The following is a 19,452-nucleotide window of genomic DNA, read 5'->3' on the forward strand; positions in this document are numbered from 1 at the left end:
GTATAGGCGACCCCTGCAAGAATAAGCTGACTTCACAATTTAAATAGAGTCATGCCAGGTGACGTGAATTTTAAGTTTTCGCTGGCTTAACTGGCAGCCGAAGACCCAAAGAGAGCAGCGGGATAAACAAACTGCACAATGTGCCCGAGGCCGAGAGGGGGCCTGACACCCGGTCATCCCTCCAAGGAGCCGTCGCATATCCCCGGGGTCAGCGGGGCGTGGGAAAGGACCCGCCCTGGAGCTGGGCTTTGAACGAACAGATGTGGGCAACATATTGCCTTGTGCACATCTGGAAAGCACGGTATTCCTCCCCCGTCGTATTTCCTATCTTTGAAATGGAAAAGCAACCCGCAGAACGAACAGGAAACGAGCAAACTACGCTCCAGCTGTGTTTCACTTCTTTCCCATTTTATTCTAACTCAGTGACAACCCCCCCCCTCCAGCTTTCTCTTGCATTCACTTGCAAAACCTTGACTGATCCCACAAATATTTCACAGAGTTCCCCTTGTGTTTCAAAGTAGAGCAGTTCCCACTTAGTCTCACAACCTGGAAAGCACCGATGCATTACAGGAGCCAAGAGTACAGAAAGGTCATGTGAGTGACCTTCAGAACTGAGCCAGTTTTGGCCTCTGTGTCATGACAGCTTACTTATTATTATATACTTTAAGTATACTTAGAGTAGTAAGTATTACTTACTTATTACTATATTGTTATAATGAAGACTGTGGATTTAAAGCCATGTTAAGCTCTGGACCAGCCATGCAGGAGCCTAATATTATTGGTGGAATGAATGAATGAATGAATGAATGAATCTTACATGATCCAGTGTAATTTTTTTTTTTTTAAGTAAGCTCTACACTCAACGTGGGGCTTGAACTACGACCCTGAGATCAGGACTCGAATAGTCTACTGACTGAGCCAGCCAGGCACCCCAGTGTGATTATTTTTTTTTAAATGTCATACAAGTATATAATTGGAAAAAACTTACTAACCGTATCAATTTCGTTTGAAAGATTTGGTACAATAAACCAATAAATGAAACCAATAAAAATGATCCTTACTGATACTATAAACAGAGTGGTAATATGTATAAAAACACAGAGTGTGGGGCGCCTGGGTGGCGCAGTCGGTTAAGCGTCCGACTTCAACCAGGTCACGATCTCGTGGTCCATGAGTTCGAGCCCCGCGTCGGGCTCTGGGCTGATGGCTCAGAGCCTGGAGCCTGTTTCCGATTCTGTGTCTCCCTCTCTCTGCCCCTCCCCCGTTCATGCTCTGTCTCTCTCTGTCCCAAAAATAAATAAAAACGTTGAAAAAAAAATTTAAAAAACACAGAGTGATAGGTTTCTATTCCATAGATAATAAGCATGCTTTTCCATTTCTGTGGAATAAAAGAAAGCTAATGATAGCTTTCTATTGAGGACAGAAGTAAATTAAAGTTCACCAAGACCATGAAGGTGTGTTCAAATGCACATCTATGTGCACACACACGTATGGCACAGACTGGAAATTGTCTTATTATTTCGCACAGACACATCTCCCAGAAACAACAAACTCTTGGAAGATTCGTTGATTTTGAAGACCATTCATGGGTTACACATGTTTAAAGTGGCAATGGTGTTTAAGGCGTTAGTAACTAATGCATACACACCTCACCTTCAGAACGCGAGTAGCTACCTGTCTATATCTTGGGGCAGGTCGGTCAGGCCATTGTTGCTAATATCCAACCACTGCAAATTCGACATCCTCAGGACACAGATTGGGACACTGGCAAACTTGTTTGCCGCGATGTCTACGAATGTCACTTGCTTCAAGTTACTTAACTAGAAAGGAATAACAACAGGTATACTCTAATTACTTTTCTAGAATGAAGTTCGGCTAATAATTTTTAGGTGATGTTTCTTCTCAAAGGCACCTCTAGAAATCTACGCAACACAGACCCATATAACGTGAATTCTGGAGCACCTACGGATGTGCTCCATGCTGGGGGTACTAAGATCGTCAGCACATAGAGGCTGCCCTGAAGGAGTTCACACTTTCCAAAATAAGAAATGCAATTTTTATGTAGCAAGAACTAACGTGAAGAAGGTTTCAACTGGCGGTGTTCAGTAACACAGACATAAGTGGCTGATATACCAACGTCAAGGTGGAGTAAGGGTCAGGGGTCAGGAAAGACTTCATGGAGAATGGAGTATTTGCACTGGGTCCTGAGGTTCCTTGACAGGTGGGAAGACAGGGAAGGCAACTCCAGGTGGGGAACAGCCTGTGCAAAGTCCCAGAAAACAAAAAAGCACAAGCTTTCGAGAATAGAATGACTTGAAGACAGCCAAAGGAGTTCCAACAAATCTTAAAAAGCCTCAGAAAGGGACAAGGCAAATGATCAGAGATCTCTACTATTTCAGGGTTTTTTTTTTTAATATAATTTCGATCCCTACTATTTATGTCTTATCTCCCTAATCTGTGTTTTTAACATGGTGACTGAATCTGTAGGGGAATATACTTTTTTCAGTTTATTTATTTATTCTGGGAGAGAAAGTACGAGTGGGAGAGGGGCAGAGAGAGAGAGGAAAAGAGAGAGAATCCCAAGCAAGCCCCATGCTGTCCGCGCAGAGCCCAACACGGGATTCAAATCCACAACCATGAGATCATGACCTGAGCTGAAATCAAGAGCTGGACGCCCAACCGACAGAGCCACCCAGGCGCCCTGGGAGATAGACTTTTTTTCTTTCAAATGCAAATCTATGAACAGCGAATAAAGCAGGAAAATGTCTCTCATGTTTGGATTTGGTTTTGTAAGTCAGGTCGTGACTATGAAATACATAATAAGGAGCTACCTTTCACTGGCTTATTCTGAGAGTCCACAAATAAAACTTGAGCTGCCTCTCAGAATACATTTTCAAAACGGTTCCACAATATGGGACCAACTGGACCAATAGGAGGAATTAGTGAAAAGTAGAGAAGAAAGAAGCAGTAGGTTTATGCCTCTATTTACCTGAATATAATACCTAATTCCATATTGCCAAATTCGCCCAAGCGAGGCACAGTCCAAAGTGGTCCTATTGAATGGGCACATCCCAATTTTGCTCTTGTTTTGAATTTATAAAAAGAAATGTGAAGGGCCGCCTGGGTGTCTCAGTTGGTTGAGGGACTAACTCTTGATTTCAGCTCAGATCGTGATCTCACAGTTCGTGAGTCTGAGCTCCACATCGGGCTCTGCGCTGACAGTGCGGAGGCTGCTTGGGATTCTCTCTCTCTCTCTCTCTCTCTCTCTCTGCCCCTCCTCCCCTTCTCTCGAAAAAATAAAATGTGCAAGGTATCAGAAAAGGATTTGGGGAACACCTTAAAAAAATGAACATGAAGACAGTAATGAGACAGTCAAAGAAGATGCTTCGGGTGACCACAATTCAGTCTGAACTTCCTGACTGTGTGGCCAGGGTTATCAGATCAGCAGAAAAATCAAGACTGAACTATCCTCGGTCTCTCGTCTTTCTTCTTTTTACGATAAAGGTAGAAAGTACATTTTTTGGACTGTAAAATAAATTACTGGGGATATTTAAAGGAAATAACGTAAGACATCTGTGAAAATTAGAATAAGGAAAATCACAGTGGTATTCAACTAGCAAGGAGACAGAAGGCCCAGATCTAGCCATTCCCCACTAGCTACTTTCATCACGGGCAAAGCAAAACACTCACAAACTCTTTTGAAAGGTAATTCTATTTGTCTGAAAATTCCAGTGTTGTCCAGATAAAAATCTGACGTTCAGTCATAATAAATACAACACGCACTTACACAGAAGTTTCATTATCTTTACCTTTGTCTCAAAATTCCTGACGGTTCCTTCCCGTAACTTTCTATACGTCATTTATACTGCTCGCTGTCTATTTGAATTTGAATTCAGGATTACGTCAATTATTTGTGAATCCTCATGAAGACAGGGCACAACAATGTGACGCCATTGAACCCTAGTGAACCATACACTTAAAAATGGTCACGATGGGGGCGCCTGGGTGGCTCAGTCGGTTAACCATCTGACTCTTGATTTCGGCTCAGGTCATGATCTCACAGTTTGTGGGTTCCAGCCCCACGTCAGGCTCTATGCTGACAGCTCAGAGCCTGGCGCCTCTTCGGATTCTGTGTCTCCCTCTCTCTCTGCCCCTCCCCTGCTTGTGCTCGCTCACTCTCTCTCTCTCAAGAGTAAAAAATGAACATGAAAGAAAATTTTTAAAAAAATAATAAAAATGGTCACGATGGTAAACATAATGTTAGTTTTTTAACCAAAAAAAAAAATTTTTTTTAACGCTAGCATTTGGATATGGCATCCGGGCAAACAGTGGTTTCCTGAGTTTGTAGACATCAGAACCTGGGGTGCTGTGCGCTTCCACTGGGTAAATACAAGTTGGACACGTGAGGCTGAGACGCCCTCACAGATGACACTCCCTTTAACATGACCGTGCAGCCTGTCTTCAGGTATATGGTTTTTCATCTATCTTGAATAAACCACAGTTTGAACAGATAGTTGACAATGATGGCCACTGAGAACCATTCAGGACTGAATTCGCGAAGTTATAGATAAGAAGAATCAGTGAACTATTAGAACGCAGCCAACTGGGGAAGCATAACAAATACTGTGCATTTATGGAATCCCGTTCAAAGCAAAGAGCCTAAAAAATCTATATCCAGAGACCATTTGCTCCCGCGGGTGTCAATATAGTTTCGGTGAACCGGGTGAAAAACAACAACCCAAATGGTGATTGCCTCGTGCTGCCTGATAGACCAGCTCATGGGGATTAACTGCGAGGAGGCAAGACAGAATTTCGAGGGCGAGATCGAAATACCCTACAAGCGAATTCGGTGGATCGTACACTTACAATGGCTGAATTGGGGGGCGTATGAATTATATTTCAACAAAGGGGGCAGGCGAAGAGAAGGGACAGAGAAGCAAGCCTAGGAGGCTAGGTCAGGTGACGGACAACACGGGCTTGGACTAGGGTGTTGGTGGCAAGGTGCTGGGCAGGGGTCAGATGCAGAATATATTCTAAAGGGCATGCTCAACAGGACTTATTTACAGAGTGGTTACAGGGTGTGGGAGCAACAGAGGTCAAGTTGACTTGGCTTGCTTCCAGCCTGGACAACCGAGAGAAGACTGGGTCCCTTTCTTTCTTTCTTTCTTTCTTTCTTTCTTTCTTTCTTTCTTTCTTCCTTCCTTCCTTCCTTCCTTTCTTTCTTTCTTTTTTTCTTTCTTTCTTTTTTAATGTTCATTTATTTTTGAGAGAGAGACAACAGCACAAGTGGGGAGAGGGCAGAGACAGAGGGGAAGACACAGAACCCGAAGCAGGCTCCAGGCTCTGAGCTGTCAGCACAGAGCCCGACGCGGGGCTCGAACTCACAAACCGTGAGATCATGACCTGAGCCGAAGTCGGACGCTCAACCGACTGAGCCACCCAGGTGCCCAGAGCCATTTTCTAAACTAAGGAGGCTTGGGGAATGAGCAGTCTTATGAAGGGGGTCAGGCCCTTGGGGGGGCACCCCTCACCTGGACCACTGTCGGGCATTTCCTGGGGCGACAGTAGAAGCGACTACTTCCTCCCACCCAGAAGTTTCCAGGCAAGGACAATAACACCCCATCTAGGACTATAATCAGTGGGCGTTGGCAGGACCACATGAGCACTACTGTTTCCGGTGTGTTCATTACCAGTTCGTTACCATGAGATCCATATCTCCCTTCAGCATAAGAAGCCTGTTGAGTTTTATTTGGCAATAAACTCTGCTCCCTTTCAGCTGTTCCATTTTATCAGAATATGATGTTAAATCATGAATGAATACAGACCAAAAGTAATGAACTTAATTCATTTGATTTCGATTAATGAACTTTTAAAATCCTATCTGTAAGACGATTTTTGTTACCTATAAGTTTTTATGAATATATAAACTTTTAAAAAATCTTACCCCCTTTATTCCCATTTCTGATTTATTTCACAATTGCAGATAAGCATTACAGACAACAGGAATCTTACATTAAATAGGCATTAAGTAAAAATACCCTGTGTGAAAATAGGGCATTTTGCCTAGTTTTGTGTAGCTTTTTATTTGTTTTGTTTCTTTTAAGTTTATTTATGTTTGAGAGAGAGACAGAGAGAGTGAGCAGGGGAGGGGCAGAGAGAGAGGGAGAGAGAGAACCCCAAGCAGGCTCCGCGTTGCCAGTGCAGAGCCCAATGTGGGGCTCAAACCCACAAACCGTGAGATCGTAACATGAACCGAAACCAAGAATCGGATGCTTAACCAACCGAGCCACCCAGGCGCCCCAGTGTTTGTTTTTGTTTTGTTTTGATGGCTTTTCCGAACTTAAATTCAGCTCCTGGTCTAGTCTAAGAACACTTTCAAGGACCTTCTAATTGCTGGTATAGTGATTGACATGTCAAGAAAGTGTGATATAACAAAGACAGATTTCATCTTGTAAAACATCTTCCCCACGTTATAGATCATCCCACGTCATAAGTCAAATAAAAGTAAATCATAGTGCAAACGTGATCGCTTTCTTACTTCAAAGGGGAGCTCAGTTAATTCCAGATTTCCGGAACAATCCAGTTTCTCGAGATTTTCGCAGTCCCCCAGCTCCGGAGGGATGCTCTTCAGATGGTTGAAACTCACATTGAGTTCTCTCAGGTTCTGCAAACGACCTGTCATCAGAACAAATGAACATCCATGGGGTAGACCCCTTATGGTTTTTTAACGGCAAAAGCAAGACAAAGATACAACACGTTTGTACAAATGGTGGGGGGGGGGGGGAGCCAGGAAACATAATTTTGTATTTGTTTTTTTAAGCACTTCACTAAATGCCAGCTCGTCCTTCATCCTGAGCATGTTGGTCCTCGATCAGAGCGTTTTTTGCTTATTCTCTGTTTAATCCTTCATCCAACTAGGCAGCCGCAGACCTTCACCCCTCACACCCCAAGAGAAGGAGAAGCAGTAGTGATCATCCAGTCTTCATTTTCAGCTACTGATGGAAATTTATCAAATGTTGGTCAAAATGACCTACCAGGCTACATGAAACTCATCAACGGACTAATATCCGGGACCGACTATTGAGGTTTATGTTTACAGTGAACATGTCATTGCACGTTCGTCCTTCTAAAACTGAAAGAAAATAGACACGAAGCTCCCAAACACGGCACTGCTCACTCGTGACACTTCTAGCTTCTGCGCAACTGGCCCACGTCTGCCTGTGCCGAGTTCCGCAGGCGGGACGGTGGCGTCGCTGCCCCAAGGGGACACTGCAAGCAAGCCAGCGGCTCTGGGAACACAGGAAACAGCCCCGTCCAAGCAGCCTCCCGGAGGGCCATGCTGCCTGCCCGCCAGCTGCCCGCTTCCCAGACCAGAACACCGAAGGTTCCTGCTGGGGAACATACCAATTTCAGCCGGAAGATGGGAGATTTGGTTTTTTGGCAGATCCAGAATTCTCATCGCTTGAAACAGCTCGATATAGGTAGGAATGATTTGAATCAGGGTATTGCTGATGTGCCATTCTTTTAGGTGTGTCTGCTCCTTCAACGCATCCGGGAGCTCCTGAAACAAAATGAACGACGTCAGTCACAACAAGTTCCTCAGCGTGTTGGGGCTGAGGGGCAGCGTGCGCAAAGCCGCGTACATCGGGGCATCGATGTAGAAGACGAGAGAGCACGCGGGAGAGCGTCAGGCCCGACCTTCGCCAGCTCGACAGCCACTTCATGAAGCCACTTTTAAGACTGTGTAGGGGCGCCCGGGTGGCTCAGTCGGTTAAGCGTCCGACTCTTGATTTTGGCTCAGGTCACGATCTCACGGTTCGTGGGTTTCGAGCCCCACGTCGGGCTCAGCCCTGACAGCGCAGAGCCTGCTTGGGGTTCTCTCTTTCCCTCTCTCTCTCTCTCTCTCTCTCTCTGCCCCTCCCCTGCTCTCTCGCTTCCTTGCTCTGTCTCTCTCACAAAATAAATAAACATTAAAAAGAAAAAAGAAAAGAAAAGAAATCCAGACAGGTACCCAGTACCCACGGATCTCAATGATGGGGGCTCAGGAGAAAGATCACTAGAGGCCATACAGTGATCATCTCTCCCAGCATCAGAGGGCAGTGCAGCTAAGAAATCGGTGTCAGAAAATATCCACTCATGTGGTCGCCGCAACAGCCCTCGAGGGGGCCGACACAAGCATTAGCACCGTCTTACTGGGGGGGACACAAAATATATAAAAGTGGGGTAAACTGCCCCAGGTCACATGGCCGATAAAGGACGGCCCCAGGATCACCCCCCAAAATTTAGTCTCTCGGCCCAGAGCCCCTTCAGCTAGAAGTTGGGAGGATAGAAAGAGATGAAGGGTAGGTCCCAGAGAGCCCTGTCCCCCAGAAAGGGACCACAGCCCAGGTTCACCTGCCCACAGCACAGCAGGTGCCGCTTCCACGAGTAAACCTCGGATCACGGGGCAAGCCCTGGAGGTGCCTCTCCAAGCAAAGCAGCAGGTCAGGGGCGGAGGGAGCAGGAAGCCAATGTAAACACCGGAGGAAAGAAAGGGGGCATCTTTGTCCTGGCCTCAGAATCTCGGAGGAAAAACAGCTCAAGGGTCTGCCGAAATTCCTTTACTGCTCTGCACACCCTGACACTTCAGCAAAGTCACCACCACCCGCTGGGAAATGTTCGGTGAAAGTCACAGTTCTTTAAAAAAAAAAAAAAAAAAAAACAGAAACAAAAAAAGGCCGGAGCGCCTGGGTGGCTCAGTGGGCTAAGCGGCTAAGCCACTGACTCAGGTCGTGATCTCGTGGTTTGAGCCCCAGAGATTGGCTCTGGGCTGACAGCTCAGAGCCTGGAGCCTGCTTGGGATTCGGTGTCGCCCTCTCTCTCTGACCCTCTTCCGCCTGCATTTTCTCTCTCTCTCAAAAATAAATAAACATTAAAAAAAAAATTTTTTTTAAAGGCAAAGTGATTTTAACGTCTGGGGGAGAGACGGCAGGGTTAAGCATTTAAAGGCTGCGCCATTCTGGGGAGGGCCCACTCCCCCCTCCCCTCCCCCCCAGGTCCCAGCCCCTGCCAGCCTCGGAGGGATCCAAGGGGATCCTGCTGCCCCCTCCAGCAGGACGACAGGGTCTTACACAGAGGGAGGGATGTGAAAACCGGTTCGGTTCGAAGCAGGCAACAGCCTCCTCCCCATCCAGGGGAAAGCTCTCTAGGGGCAGGAGTGCTCTCTGGGTCAGGGCCAAGGCCAAGGCCAACGCCCTGAGCTCAGCTCAGCAGCGCTCACCGGGCACCCCCTCGCTGCACTCACCGTCCACTGCTCCCCCGAAAGTTCAAACACAAACGCACTGCTCCGTTTGTCTCTCTCCTTGGAAAGCAAACTCTGCCTGGTGAGAGAGTTCCTTTCGATCTTTTCCAGAAGCCTCACGCTGGTGTCTACGAAGCCATTCTTGCAGTACACAGCCTGGGGGATGCCTTTCCTCCTGCACTCGGCCACGAAATTCCACTCTTCCTTTATCCTAGACGGGCAGCAGAAGCCACAGTCACTCTCCTGGGGAACCGCCCTCACCTCCCTGGAGCAGCGGGCAGGTCAGCCTGGAGCTTGGCACAGTCCCTCCCCGGGCCCGAGACCCCAGCCCCCAGCCTAGGGGGACTTAAGCACCTGCCCAACCCTCAGTCCTCCCAGCTGAGCCTCCTCCCTCATTTCCTCTGCTGCGGGAACATAGGGGGACCTTAAACCCTCAGAGGGTTTTCGTTTTGTTTTGTTTTGTTTTTTGACGCAGGGTGAAAAGAACATGCTGATCTTTCAAGGCCATCTGATTTGAACTACACAGGCAGCCCCGGTTCTCCAGATACCTGACAGGCTTTGACAACTCTGTAGAGACCAAGGTGAACTTGTAGAAAACCGACAGCAACACAAATACTTCCCGAGACGGCGGGCACACAAATCGATTCTGTCCGGTGGACGGACGGCCCCCCTCCACCTCTGGAGACAGTCTGTTCCGGGCGCGGGTGCGTTTCAATTTTCCTGCCACCTAAATGTGTGTGTCCTCTGGGCTCCCCTTGGACCCGGTTGTAACACCGTACGGCTGGTCCTTTTGTGCAACCGTGAGAAAAAGGGGATTTTTAACACACATTCCTTTTATATCTATGGCAGCGCGAGGACTTCACCTTTTTTAAAAGATGAACCTTTATCACAAGGTGGGTGTCCTCTGAGCGCTCGGGGTTTCAATGTTTATTTATTTTTGGGACAGAGAGAGACAGAGCATGAACGGGGGAGGGGCAGAGAGAGGGAGACACAGAATCGGAAACAGGCTCCAGGCTCTGAGCCATCAGCCCAGAGCCTGACGCGGGGCTCGAACTCACAGACCGCGAGATCGTGACCTGGCTGAAGTCGGACGCTCAACCGACTGCGCCACCCAGGCGCCCCTGAGCGCTTGGGGTTTCAAAGGCTGGGCAAGGGTGCGGTGAGGCGAGAAGAGGAAGCCCAGACCCCTTGCCCTCATCCCTCCTCGGATTGGGACCGGCAGGGCCCAGAGAGTCGTGATCACCTCCTCATTTATGTAGTTTCAGCCGCTTTCTGTCCTGCCTGGCTTTTGTTTGACCCACCAGGCATTCTGTACTGGTTCTTTACTTCACACGATCCTAACTGCCCGCTCCTGACTAAATGCGATGTGCAGACCCGAGAGGATGAGCAAGCAGGGAAACCACGGGCAAAGCCGCGGGGACGGCACAGAACTGGCAAAAGAGCCCTGACTCGGGGCTGGGACCACGCTTTTTAAGGAATCGCATGTGTTGAAATATCCTAGTAGGTGCTTCACAGACTCTTTCCTCCAGTCAAATGTTAGGAGTGTTAGCAGAGCTTGGTAGCAGGACTAGTGTGTCATTAAATGTCAGTAATCCCCGGGGCGCCTGGGTGGCTCAGTCCCTTAAGCGTCCAACTTCGGCTCAGGTCATGATCTCACTGCCTGTGGGTTCGAGCCCCGCGTCGGGCTCTGTGCTGACAGCTCAGAGCTTGGAGGCTGCTTCGGATTCTGTGTCTCCCTCTCTCTCTGCCCCTCCCCAGCCTGTGCTCTGTTTCTCTCCCTCTCAAAAATAAATGAAAACATTAAAAAAAAAAAAACAAAACAACCCTCAGTGTGACTAGCCTGAATGAAAGAATCCAGACCAAAAAAGGGAATGATTCCATTTATAGACAGTGATTCCATTTGTATGGAATATAATAAAATAATCTTCCGTGGCAGGAAGGAGTGACTGCATGGGCACTGGGGGCGGGAAGTGAGAGGAAGGAGTCACCAAGAGTGAGAAAGGGGCTTGTAAGGTGACGGATAGGATCCTATCTGGATTGTGGGGATGGTTTTACAGATGTACACCTGGGCCAGACTTTTCAAATGATCTACTTTAAATGCGTACAGTTTATTGGGTGTCAGGTATACTCATCAATAAAGCTTTTATAAAATAAATGTCATGGGCCTCGTTTTAATCGCCTCTTGCATCCCTCCTCGACCCCCTTGCCCCTCTCTTGCTCCCTACTGTGCACTTGGACAAAGCTCAAATGGGTACCCGCTGCTCCCCTGCTGCGCGCCTACGCCCGCCCACCCAGTACTCGGGCACAGGGGAAAATTCGCAGCCTTGCAAACTGGCCTCCCTTCGACCCTCACTCCCTTCGGGGCTAAACCCAGCCCTCCAAGACTCAAGGACTTTCTGCAGGGGCTCTCTCTCTCCTCAGTGTTTCGCTTTGGGAGACCATGCCCATCAGCGCATGAGCACGCGGTTACCTCTCCCAGCTTAAAGGGCACCCCCCTCCACCCCCGCAACCTCACGTCTCCCATGGGGCGCGCTTCTCTGCTCCCACTTACAGTCAACCCTACGAAAGAGCTGTGCTGGCTCACACCCACCATCCTTCTTTCCCACTCCACCCCACCCCCGTTCTCTGTTGAACCCCCTTCACGCACCATCACGGTTCTTTAGAAACTATTCCCAAGGTCATCATGACCTCCATTTTGCCAGACCCAGCGGTCAAATCCAGTCCTCATCTTCGCGGACCCATCTGCAACATTTGACACAGCCCTTCCTCCTCCGTGAAGCCTGACTGCCACTAAAACCTGCCTCCGCCCCATTAAAGCCATAAAAGCCTTTCAGAGGCTCTGGCTACAAACCTCAGGCTCATCATTGGCTCTGTGCTTTTTTCATACCTCGTAGCAAATCCGTCGAGGCACGTGATCGGTTCTACGAGAATCCGCACGCCTCACCACCGTCACTGCTTCCGTTCTTGGCCTTGTCCCCATCATCTCCTTGCAGACACCACTGTTGTCCCCCCTACGGTCCAAATGCACCCAGCGGTTCGAGTAAGCCCATCACAATGTCCCCGATTCCTCATCTCACACAGCAAAGCAATGTCCTCCCGCACCGACAAGGCCCTGCAGGTCTGTGCCGTCACCTTGCCTGTCTGGCCACGTCCACGACTGCACAGTCACTTGCTTTTTCTGGCCCGCACGCTGGCCCCCTTGCTCTCCCTTGAACACCCACGCCAACGCATGCCTCAGTAGTCACATTGCTGTTGTGTCTGCCTGGAACATTCGTTCCTGGATTTCTGCAGAGCTGGATCCCCAGGTTTCTGTGCAGACTTTTCGGTCTTTCAAAACCACTTTGGGTATCATTGGAGTTTCCAACTTGCCATTAAGCTGGGAGAAAGGGGAGTGTTTGAGAAAAGTATTTCGCCGATGGCCCTGGCTGGCCCAGCTGCCACCCTACCCAGGTCCTAGTCACTGAGCTGAGCTGAGCTGAGGATAAGTACTCAGCAACCAAGTAGGTAGGGCTTCGGGTTCTACAAAGAAGTCTATACATAATGCAATAAAAGCAACAAACTTAAAAATACCAGCACATGGAGAGAGATGAATTTAATCCTGGGGGAAAGTGATGGGATTGGCTTGGGATCGTTACTTTTCATGATGAGCTCTTCTGTATAATGTAAATATTTTAATACCTGTGATAAAAAGAAATGCAAATACCTGCCCACAGATCTAGATCTGATTGTAGCAGTCAGGGATGTGGGGCAGACCCTGGGTCTAAGACATGCTCCCTGAACGAATAGAAGAAATCGCCCGAATTGTCAACGAGCAATAGTACAGCCATCGCCAGGTCTTGGGTCCACCAAGTACTTTTCAGGCTAATGCCTCCAGCTTTTCTACCCTCATTTCTTAGACCAAACCTGAAGGGATGCCCTTCCAATGTAATGAAATGATGCCCGTTAAGCCCTACAGAATACACCCTTCCTATATTACACATTACAAACCGACGCAAGTAGCTCACATATTTTGGTACAGCCAACATAAAAAGGAGAAAAAAAGGATATCAGACAGATTTCATTAAAAATAATCATTTACCGGGGCGCCTGGGTGGCGCAGTCGGTTAAGCGTCCGACTTCAGCCAGGTCACAATCTCGCGGTCCGGGAGTTCGAGCCCCGCGTCAGGCTCTGGGCTGATGGCTCGGAGCCTGGAGCCTGTTTCCGATTCTATGTCTCCCTCTCTCTCTGCCCCTCCCCCGTTCATGCTCTGTCTCTCTCTGTCCCAAAAATAAATAAACGTTGAAAAAAATAATAATAATCATTTACCACGGGGTGCCTGGGTGGCTCAGTCGGTTAAGCATCCAGCTCTTGATTTCAGCTCAGGTCATGATCTCATGGTTTGTGAGTTCCAGCCCCGTGTCGGGCTCTGTGCTGACAGTGGGGAGCCTGCTTGGGACTCTCTCTCTCTCTTGCTCTCTCTCTGTTCCTCCCCTGCTTGTGCGCGCACACTCTCTCTCACTCTCAAAATAAATAAACAGACTTTAAAAAGTAAGCATATACCAAATCTTTTTTGGATTTCTTTTTTTTTTAAATTTTTTAAAATGTTTATTTATTTTTGAGAGAGAAAGAGAGAGATAATGCAAGCAGGGGAAGGGCAGAGAGAGAGAGGGAGACACAGAATCCGAAACAGGCTCCAGGCTCCGAGCCGTCAGCACAGAGCCTGACGCAGGGCTCGAACCCACGAACCGTGAGATCATGGCCTGACCCAAAGTCAGACACTTAACTGACTGAGCCACCCAGGTGCCCCATTTGGACTTCTTTTTAAATATTTTATGTCTCATTCCTTCCAAAACCTCCTAAGAATATGAGCCCTTGTTTAGTGAGAGTCAAGGTGAACATATAAACTTTTTTTAATTCCATTCCCTACCTTGAGAGTAATTCAAATAAGTAACCTGTCTAGCATAATGTATAGAGTTGTCAAATCACTACGTCATACACCTGAAGCTACTGTGACATAGCGTGCCAGTTACACTTCAATAATAAAAAAAAAAATAAATCCGATGGGGAAAAAAGATCAAATGAGATCAATAAACTGTCATTGTGTTTACACTTTATCACCCATATAATTGAATAACCTTCCCCTTGAATCAATTTTAATAGAACGTCAAATATGAGCCAAACACGTAAAACAATGCCCTTAGGGTCCTACTAATTAAATCGATCACGTGCAAACAAAACGTTGCAAGGAGCCTCGTTGGATGAGGAAATCATCCCTCGGAGCCTGACAGCGACTCCTCTCTTTCTCTCCATCAGTGATTGGATTTCATTCAGGTAGGGATATTCTGTATTATGTCTCTACTTATAACTTCTAAGTTTTGATACATGCTTCATGGAACAAATTCAGTCTTACAAAATAAAGTACCATGAAGGGAGGTCACAGAGCAAGCCGCAGGGTTTGGCCTGTTTTCGTGAAATTAAATTAACCAGATAATTGCCTCTTAACGATAAGGCATTCATCAGTTTTTCGACGAGTTAATGTCCCCGCAGGAAACAGATCTTGAGAGACTCAAGATTAACCTTCAGATAGTATTAATAATCACAGTATGAATCATATGATGGAAACTCAGCTACCTGCATAAAAAGGTAAATTTACTACCTGTTTTGCAGGTCTTGGGAAACCAAGAAGCTTCCTCCTTGAACACCTACGTTCCTCCCTCCACCATCACCACTTCCCCCTCACCTGCCCAGCCAGTTGGATGGCTCTTTTTCTTATCTTGAGCTAGAAAAGCCTAACAAATCCCTAAAAGGTTTTCCGTTCTTAGGACAAGATAGGACACAGCACAAGCCCAATGACCCCAAGCCCAATTCAAGGCCTACCTGGGGCACAAGAGACATGCGCACCTGTTCATGAAGGCATTTAGCACCACAATGAAGGACAGAGTCCAAGAGGCAAACACCACTCCAAAGCAACTGGGAGAAGAGTCTGTGGACCCCAGCTCTCTGCAGATGGTTCCTGTTCCCTTAGAATCCTCGGGGGTTACATCAGCTACAGACACTTTCCCCAAAACCCCCAGGGCTTGGGTCCCCATTCAGCAAGTTGTCCTACCCTAGGGTAACCCCAGATGCTAGGAGGGAGGAGGAGGGAGGAGAGGAACAGAGCTGAGAGTCACTCTGGGCTCACAGGCCCCTCGTGTAATTCGTGCTAGTGTAGGTAATTCGTGCTAATGTAGATCGCTCAGACCCATTGATGCCTACTCTGAGGTTCCCATTCTTAAATTCAAGATGCACATCATATTGGATAACCTCAGACGAGTGCAAGTGAAAAGAACATCCCAACTCTCTGGGATTACAGCACAATGCAGGGGGAAGAGCTTGGCCAAATCCTCCCCTTACCAGCTGTATCAACTCGGGCAAAGTCACTCAGGCCCCAACCACCTTGTCTTCAGACTGAAGATAATGATACCCCCCTGGGACAGCGGTGAGGCTTACGGCCACAGCGGAATTATCAAGCATGGTCAGAACAGGTATTTGTTGCGTCCAAATAGTTCAGAAAAATGGAGAGCCCAGGATAGAGAGACACTGACACCTTACGCATTTTGTTTTTTAGCTTCAAGCATAGAAATAGGTCACCAGCTGCCAACTTGAGACAGGGTCACGGACCTCCCCTGAAAATGGGTCTGCCAGTCAGAATCCCATTCTGCCTTTCTTAGGTAAGTCACATCCTTAACGCATCAGCCAGGAGCACCGGTTTGGGTTCCTCCGTGGGAAATAAAAAGTACAGACATGCAAATCCACCCCCATGTGCAACCTTTCCAGCTTGTCATATTCAGACTTGCGCAGTGCAGAGAGTCCTTTGTGTGGCTCATAGTTTTTGTAAATGTAGTTTTTTCCAAAGCACTCAACTTAATTCCATAGACAAGTAACTCTCTTTCCCTCAGACTTCATGAGTCGACACGAATAGTTAGTCCAATCACATCATCTCAATCGGAGTAAAAAATGCATCGATACAGGGACTCTTATGCAGCCTTCAGTTCAATAGGTGAGGGCTGAAATGCATGAAGGGGGGTGGCCTTGAGCTGCCCCGGGGCATGGTCACAGGGGCCGCCCAGGTGTGGAGGGCATCAGATGGCCTAGTGAGGCCAGCCTGGCAGCCTTCCACCAAGTTCCCTGTGGCGTCCTGGTGCCCAGTACCGCGCCTGGAAGGTATGTGGGTCCTTACGACACTGGGGGTGACTGTTACAGGAATCGAACGTTCACTAGCCAGGCAACAGCGTGACAGCTCTGAGGTCCCGTGAGCAAGAGTCACTGCCTGAGAAATCCCAGAAGAAAGGCATCCCCCTCCACTATGCTGCCTGCCAAGCCCCCGTGTCCCCGAGAAGCCACAGGCAAGTACAGAAAACACATACTTTTCCAAAGCACTTTTCTCAAGCCTTTCTGCCTCCTTCTTCTGCCAGGCTTTGTGCTTCTTGACACGAGTTTCCCACAAGGCTCTGACGACAGAAATGTCGAATACGACCACTTTGTGTCCCATTTCGGGTGTGTGAAATTACCTATTTAAGAAACATACGTTATGTCAGCTTTGTACACACACAGAGAAGAAAATAGTTGTAGCATGAACTTTAAAATGAAACATGAGGGGTGCCCGGGCGGCTCCGTCGGTTGAGCGTCCAACTCTGGATTTCAGCCCAGGTTATGATCCCAGGGTCATGGGATTGAGCCCCACATTGGATGTGGAGTCCGCTTGAGATTCCCTGTCTCTGTCTGTCTCTGTCTCTCTTGTCTCCCTCTGTCCCTCTCCCCCGTTCACACACACACTCTCTAAAATTAAAAAAAAAAAATTAATGAATGAATCAATTCTCTTAAGCAATGATGAAATGCCTGTTACTTCCAGGATGGCAGTTTGCTGAAGTTCTTAAAGCCTGATCGTACTCTGGGGAAGTCAAGTTCAACATCACCCTTCAAGCATCTATTCTAGAAGTTCACACTTCTGCCCTTGCCTCTCAGCTGAATTGTGGGTTCCCAGAGCCCCCTGGGCATTCCTTCCTCAAGCCTCATGGTTCTGCCTTCTATTGAATTTCTAGCAACTAATCTTCCCACAGGTTGGAACATACTCAAAGGGAAGTTCGTGAGTTAATCAGAACACACACACACACACACACACACACACACACACACACACAGCGTGTCGGCTGGCCAATAGCAGGGCTGTTGAATACTCTCTGCTCCAGTTCCAGATGCTTCTAAATGGCAGTCAGTGGGGATACAAAACCAAATATTTAATCTTCTGACTCAGATGTGTCCTCGCCATAAACGGCCTGCCAGTCCGAGGGGGGGACGCAGCTTTCGTCTGTGCAGCCGAGCGCTGAGGAGCCGTAATTTCCGTCTAACGAGCGGAAAACGCTGGCCCCAATTTATTTCTGTCTTTCCCTTCATTTCTGGCATCTGGGACTGTCTTTGGTCTCCCTTAAAACTCTTTTACCTACAGGAGATTTCTGATTCAGGTGCAAACGGTGCGCGTCTTTGTACGGACATGTTTTCGGTTCTCTTGGGTAACTACGTGGGAGCAGCTTTTGGAGGGTCGTCTGATAACTGTGTGTTTAACCTTTTTTAGGAACCACGGGACTCTTTTCCAAAGCAGCTTCATCATCTTATGACCCCAGCAGCCTTGCTTGGGGCTTCAGCGTCTCCACATCCTCTCCACACCCGTTCTTCTGTTTTCTTCCATCAGAGCCGTCCCAGTGGATGGGAAGTGCTATCTGGTTGTTTTGATTTGCATTTGCCTGACAGCTAATGATGTTGATCGAACACCTTTCTATGTGCCTGTTGGCCCTCCTTATACCTCCCTGGGACAAATGTCTATTCAGATCCTTTGCCAATTTTTCGATTGGGCCATTTGTCTTTTCATTGTTGACTTGTCATAAATACTTCTTTATATATTCTAAACAGAGGTCCTCCGTCACATAGATGATTTGCAAAACTTTTCTCCTGTGTTCGGAGTTGTTTTTTTCACTTTCTCAATTCCATCCTTTTACTTTTAACCTAAGTACGTATACGGTTATATTTGATGTGAGATTTTGTAGCTAGAATCTTTTGTTTTTGTTTTTTGTTCTTTGTTGGTAGGCTCCATACCCAAAGTGGGGCTCGAACTCACAACCCTGAGATCAAGAGTCGCGTGCTCCACCGACTGAGCCAGCCAGGCTCCCCTGTAGACAGAATCTTGTCGGATCATTTATTTAGACACACTCCAACAGTGGCTTTTAATTGGTGTGTTTGGGCAATTCACATTTAATATAATGCCTGATACTTTGCGTTTAGGTCTACATTCGTTTATTACCCGATTTCTGCATGACCCCTCCTTTGTTTTCCTCTGCCTTCTTTTGTGTTTCACGCCTTCTAGTATTCAATTTAGCTTCTCTACTGTGCTTTTGACTATGTTTCTCTGTGTCCTTCCTCTTCGTTTTCATGGCTGCCCTCCGGAGGATCAACTCTGGCTTCACTTCTTATCTCGGTCTATCAGAAACAACATTTCACCACTGATAGTGAGCCATAGACACCTGACTCCCACCAAGGTTCCCCTAGGCTCTCTCGCCTTTGTGCTGCGGTTTTCCCAGGCACCGAACCTGTCAGTGTTCTATTTTTGGCTTCCAATCATGAATCTTATGTTAAAGAATGCACTAGGAGGACGCGAGCCCATCACGTCTACCCTGATATGTACCATATCTGTTGTTCCTCCCACATTCCTGTGGTCCCATGTCCCCTCAGACAGGGGATGTCTGCTGATAAATGTTCTGTCCTCCCCCATCTGAATATCTCGTTTTCACCTTTACCCTGAAGATTGTGTTGGCTGCCTCTGGAACCCTGAGATAATGCTTTTTCTTCAGCACCGTATAGACACTGTGCCTGTGTCTTCTGGCCTCCGTGGTTTCCCAGGAGAAATGTGCAGTTGTTGGAACCATAATTCTCACCAAGGTGACACATCATCACTCTCTCACAACTTTTCTAGAGCTTTCCCTTGTCTTGGGTTTTCCTTGGTTTAATTATGATGAATCCGGGCATGGATTTCGTTGAGTTTATCCCGTGTGGGATTTGCCTTGCTCCTCTGGTCAGGAGGTTTGATCTATTGCCAAACTGGGGGATTTTCAGATCTGTCTCAAACTGGGGGATCTGTTGCCAAACTGGGGGAAAATCTTCA

General features: G+C 47.6%; 1 protein-coding gene across 3 annotated transcripts in view; it reads right to left on the reverse strand.

The window, feature by feature from the left end:
• Window positions 1-19,452, reverse strand: part of LRRC2 (leucine rich repeat containing 2) — a 44,938-nt gene that overhangs the window by 8,376 nt on the left and 17,110 nt on the right. For all 3 annotated transcript variants that reach the window (XM_045049274.1, XM_006928680.4, XM_003982145.6), the window contains exons 2-6: window positions 16,667-16,810; window positions 9,284-9,491; window positions 7,405-7,561; window positions 6,539-6,675; window positions 1,675-1,820 (exon numbers count right to left, since the gene is read on the reverse strand). In XM_045049274.1, the coding sequence (XP_044905209.1) occupies window positions 1,675-1,820; window positions 6,539-6,675; window positions 7,405-7,561; window positions 9,284-9,491; window positions 16,667-16,791 (773 nt within the window). In that variant the 5' untranslated portion in view covers window positions 16,792-16,810. The remainder of the gene's footprint in view (window positions 1-1,674; window positions 1,821-6,538; window positions 6,676-7,404; window positions 7,562-9,283; window positions 9,492-16,666; window positions 16,811-19,452) is intronic.

This window comes from Felis catus, chromosome A2 (genome assembly GCF_018350175.1).
Source record: "Felis catus isolate Fca126 chromosome A2, F.catus_Fca126_mat1.0, whole genome shotgun sequence".
Lineage (NCBI taxonomy): Eukaryota > Metazoa > Chordata > Mammalia > Carnivora > Felidae > Felis > Felis catus.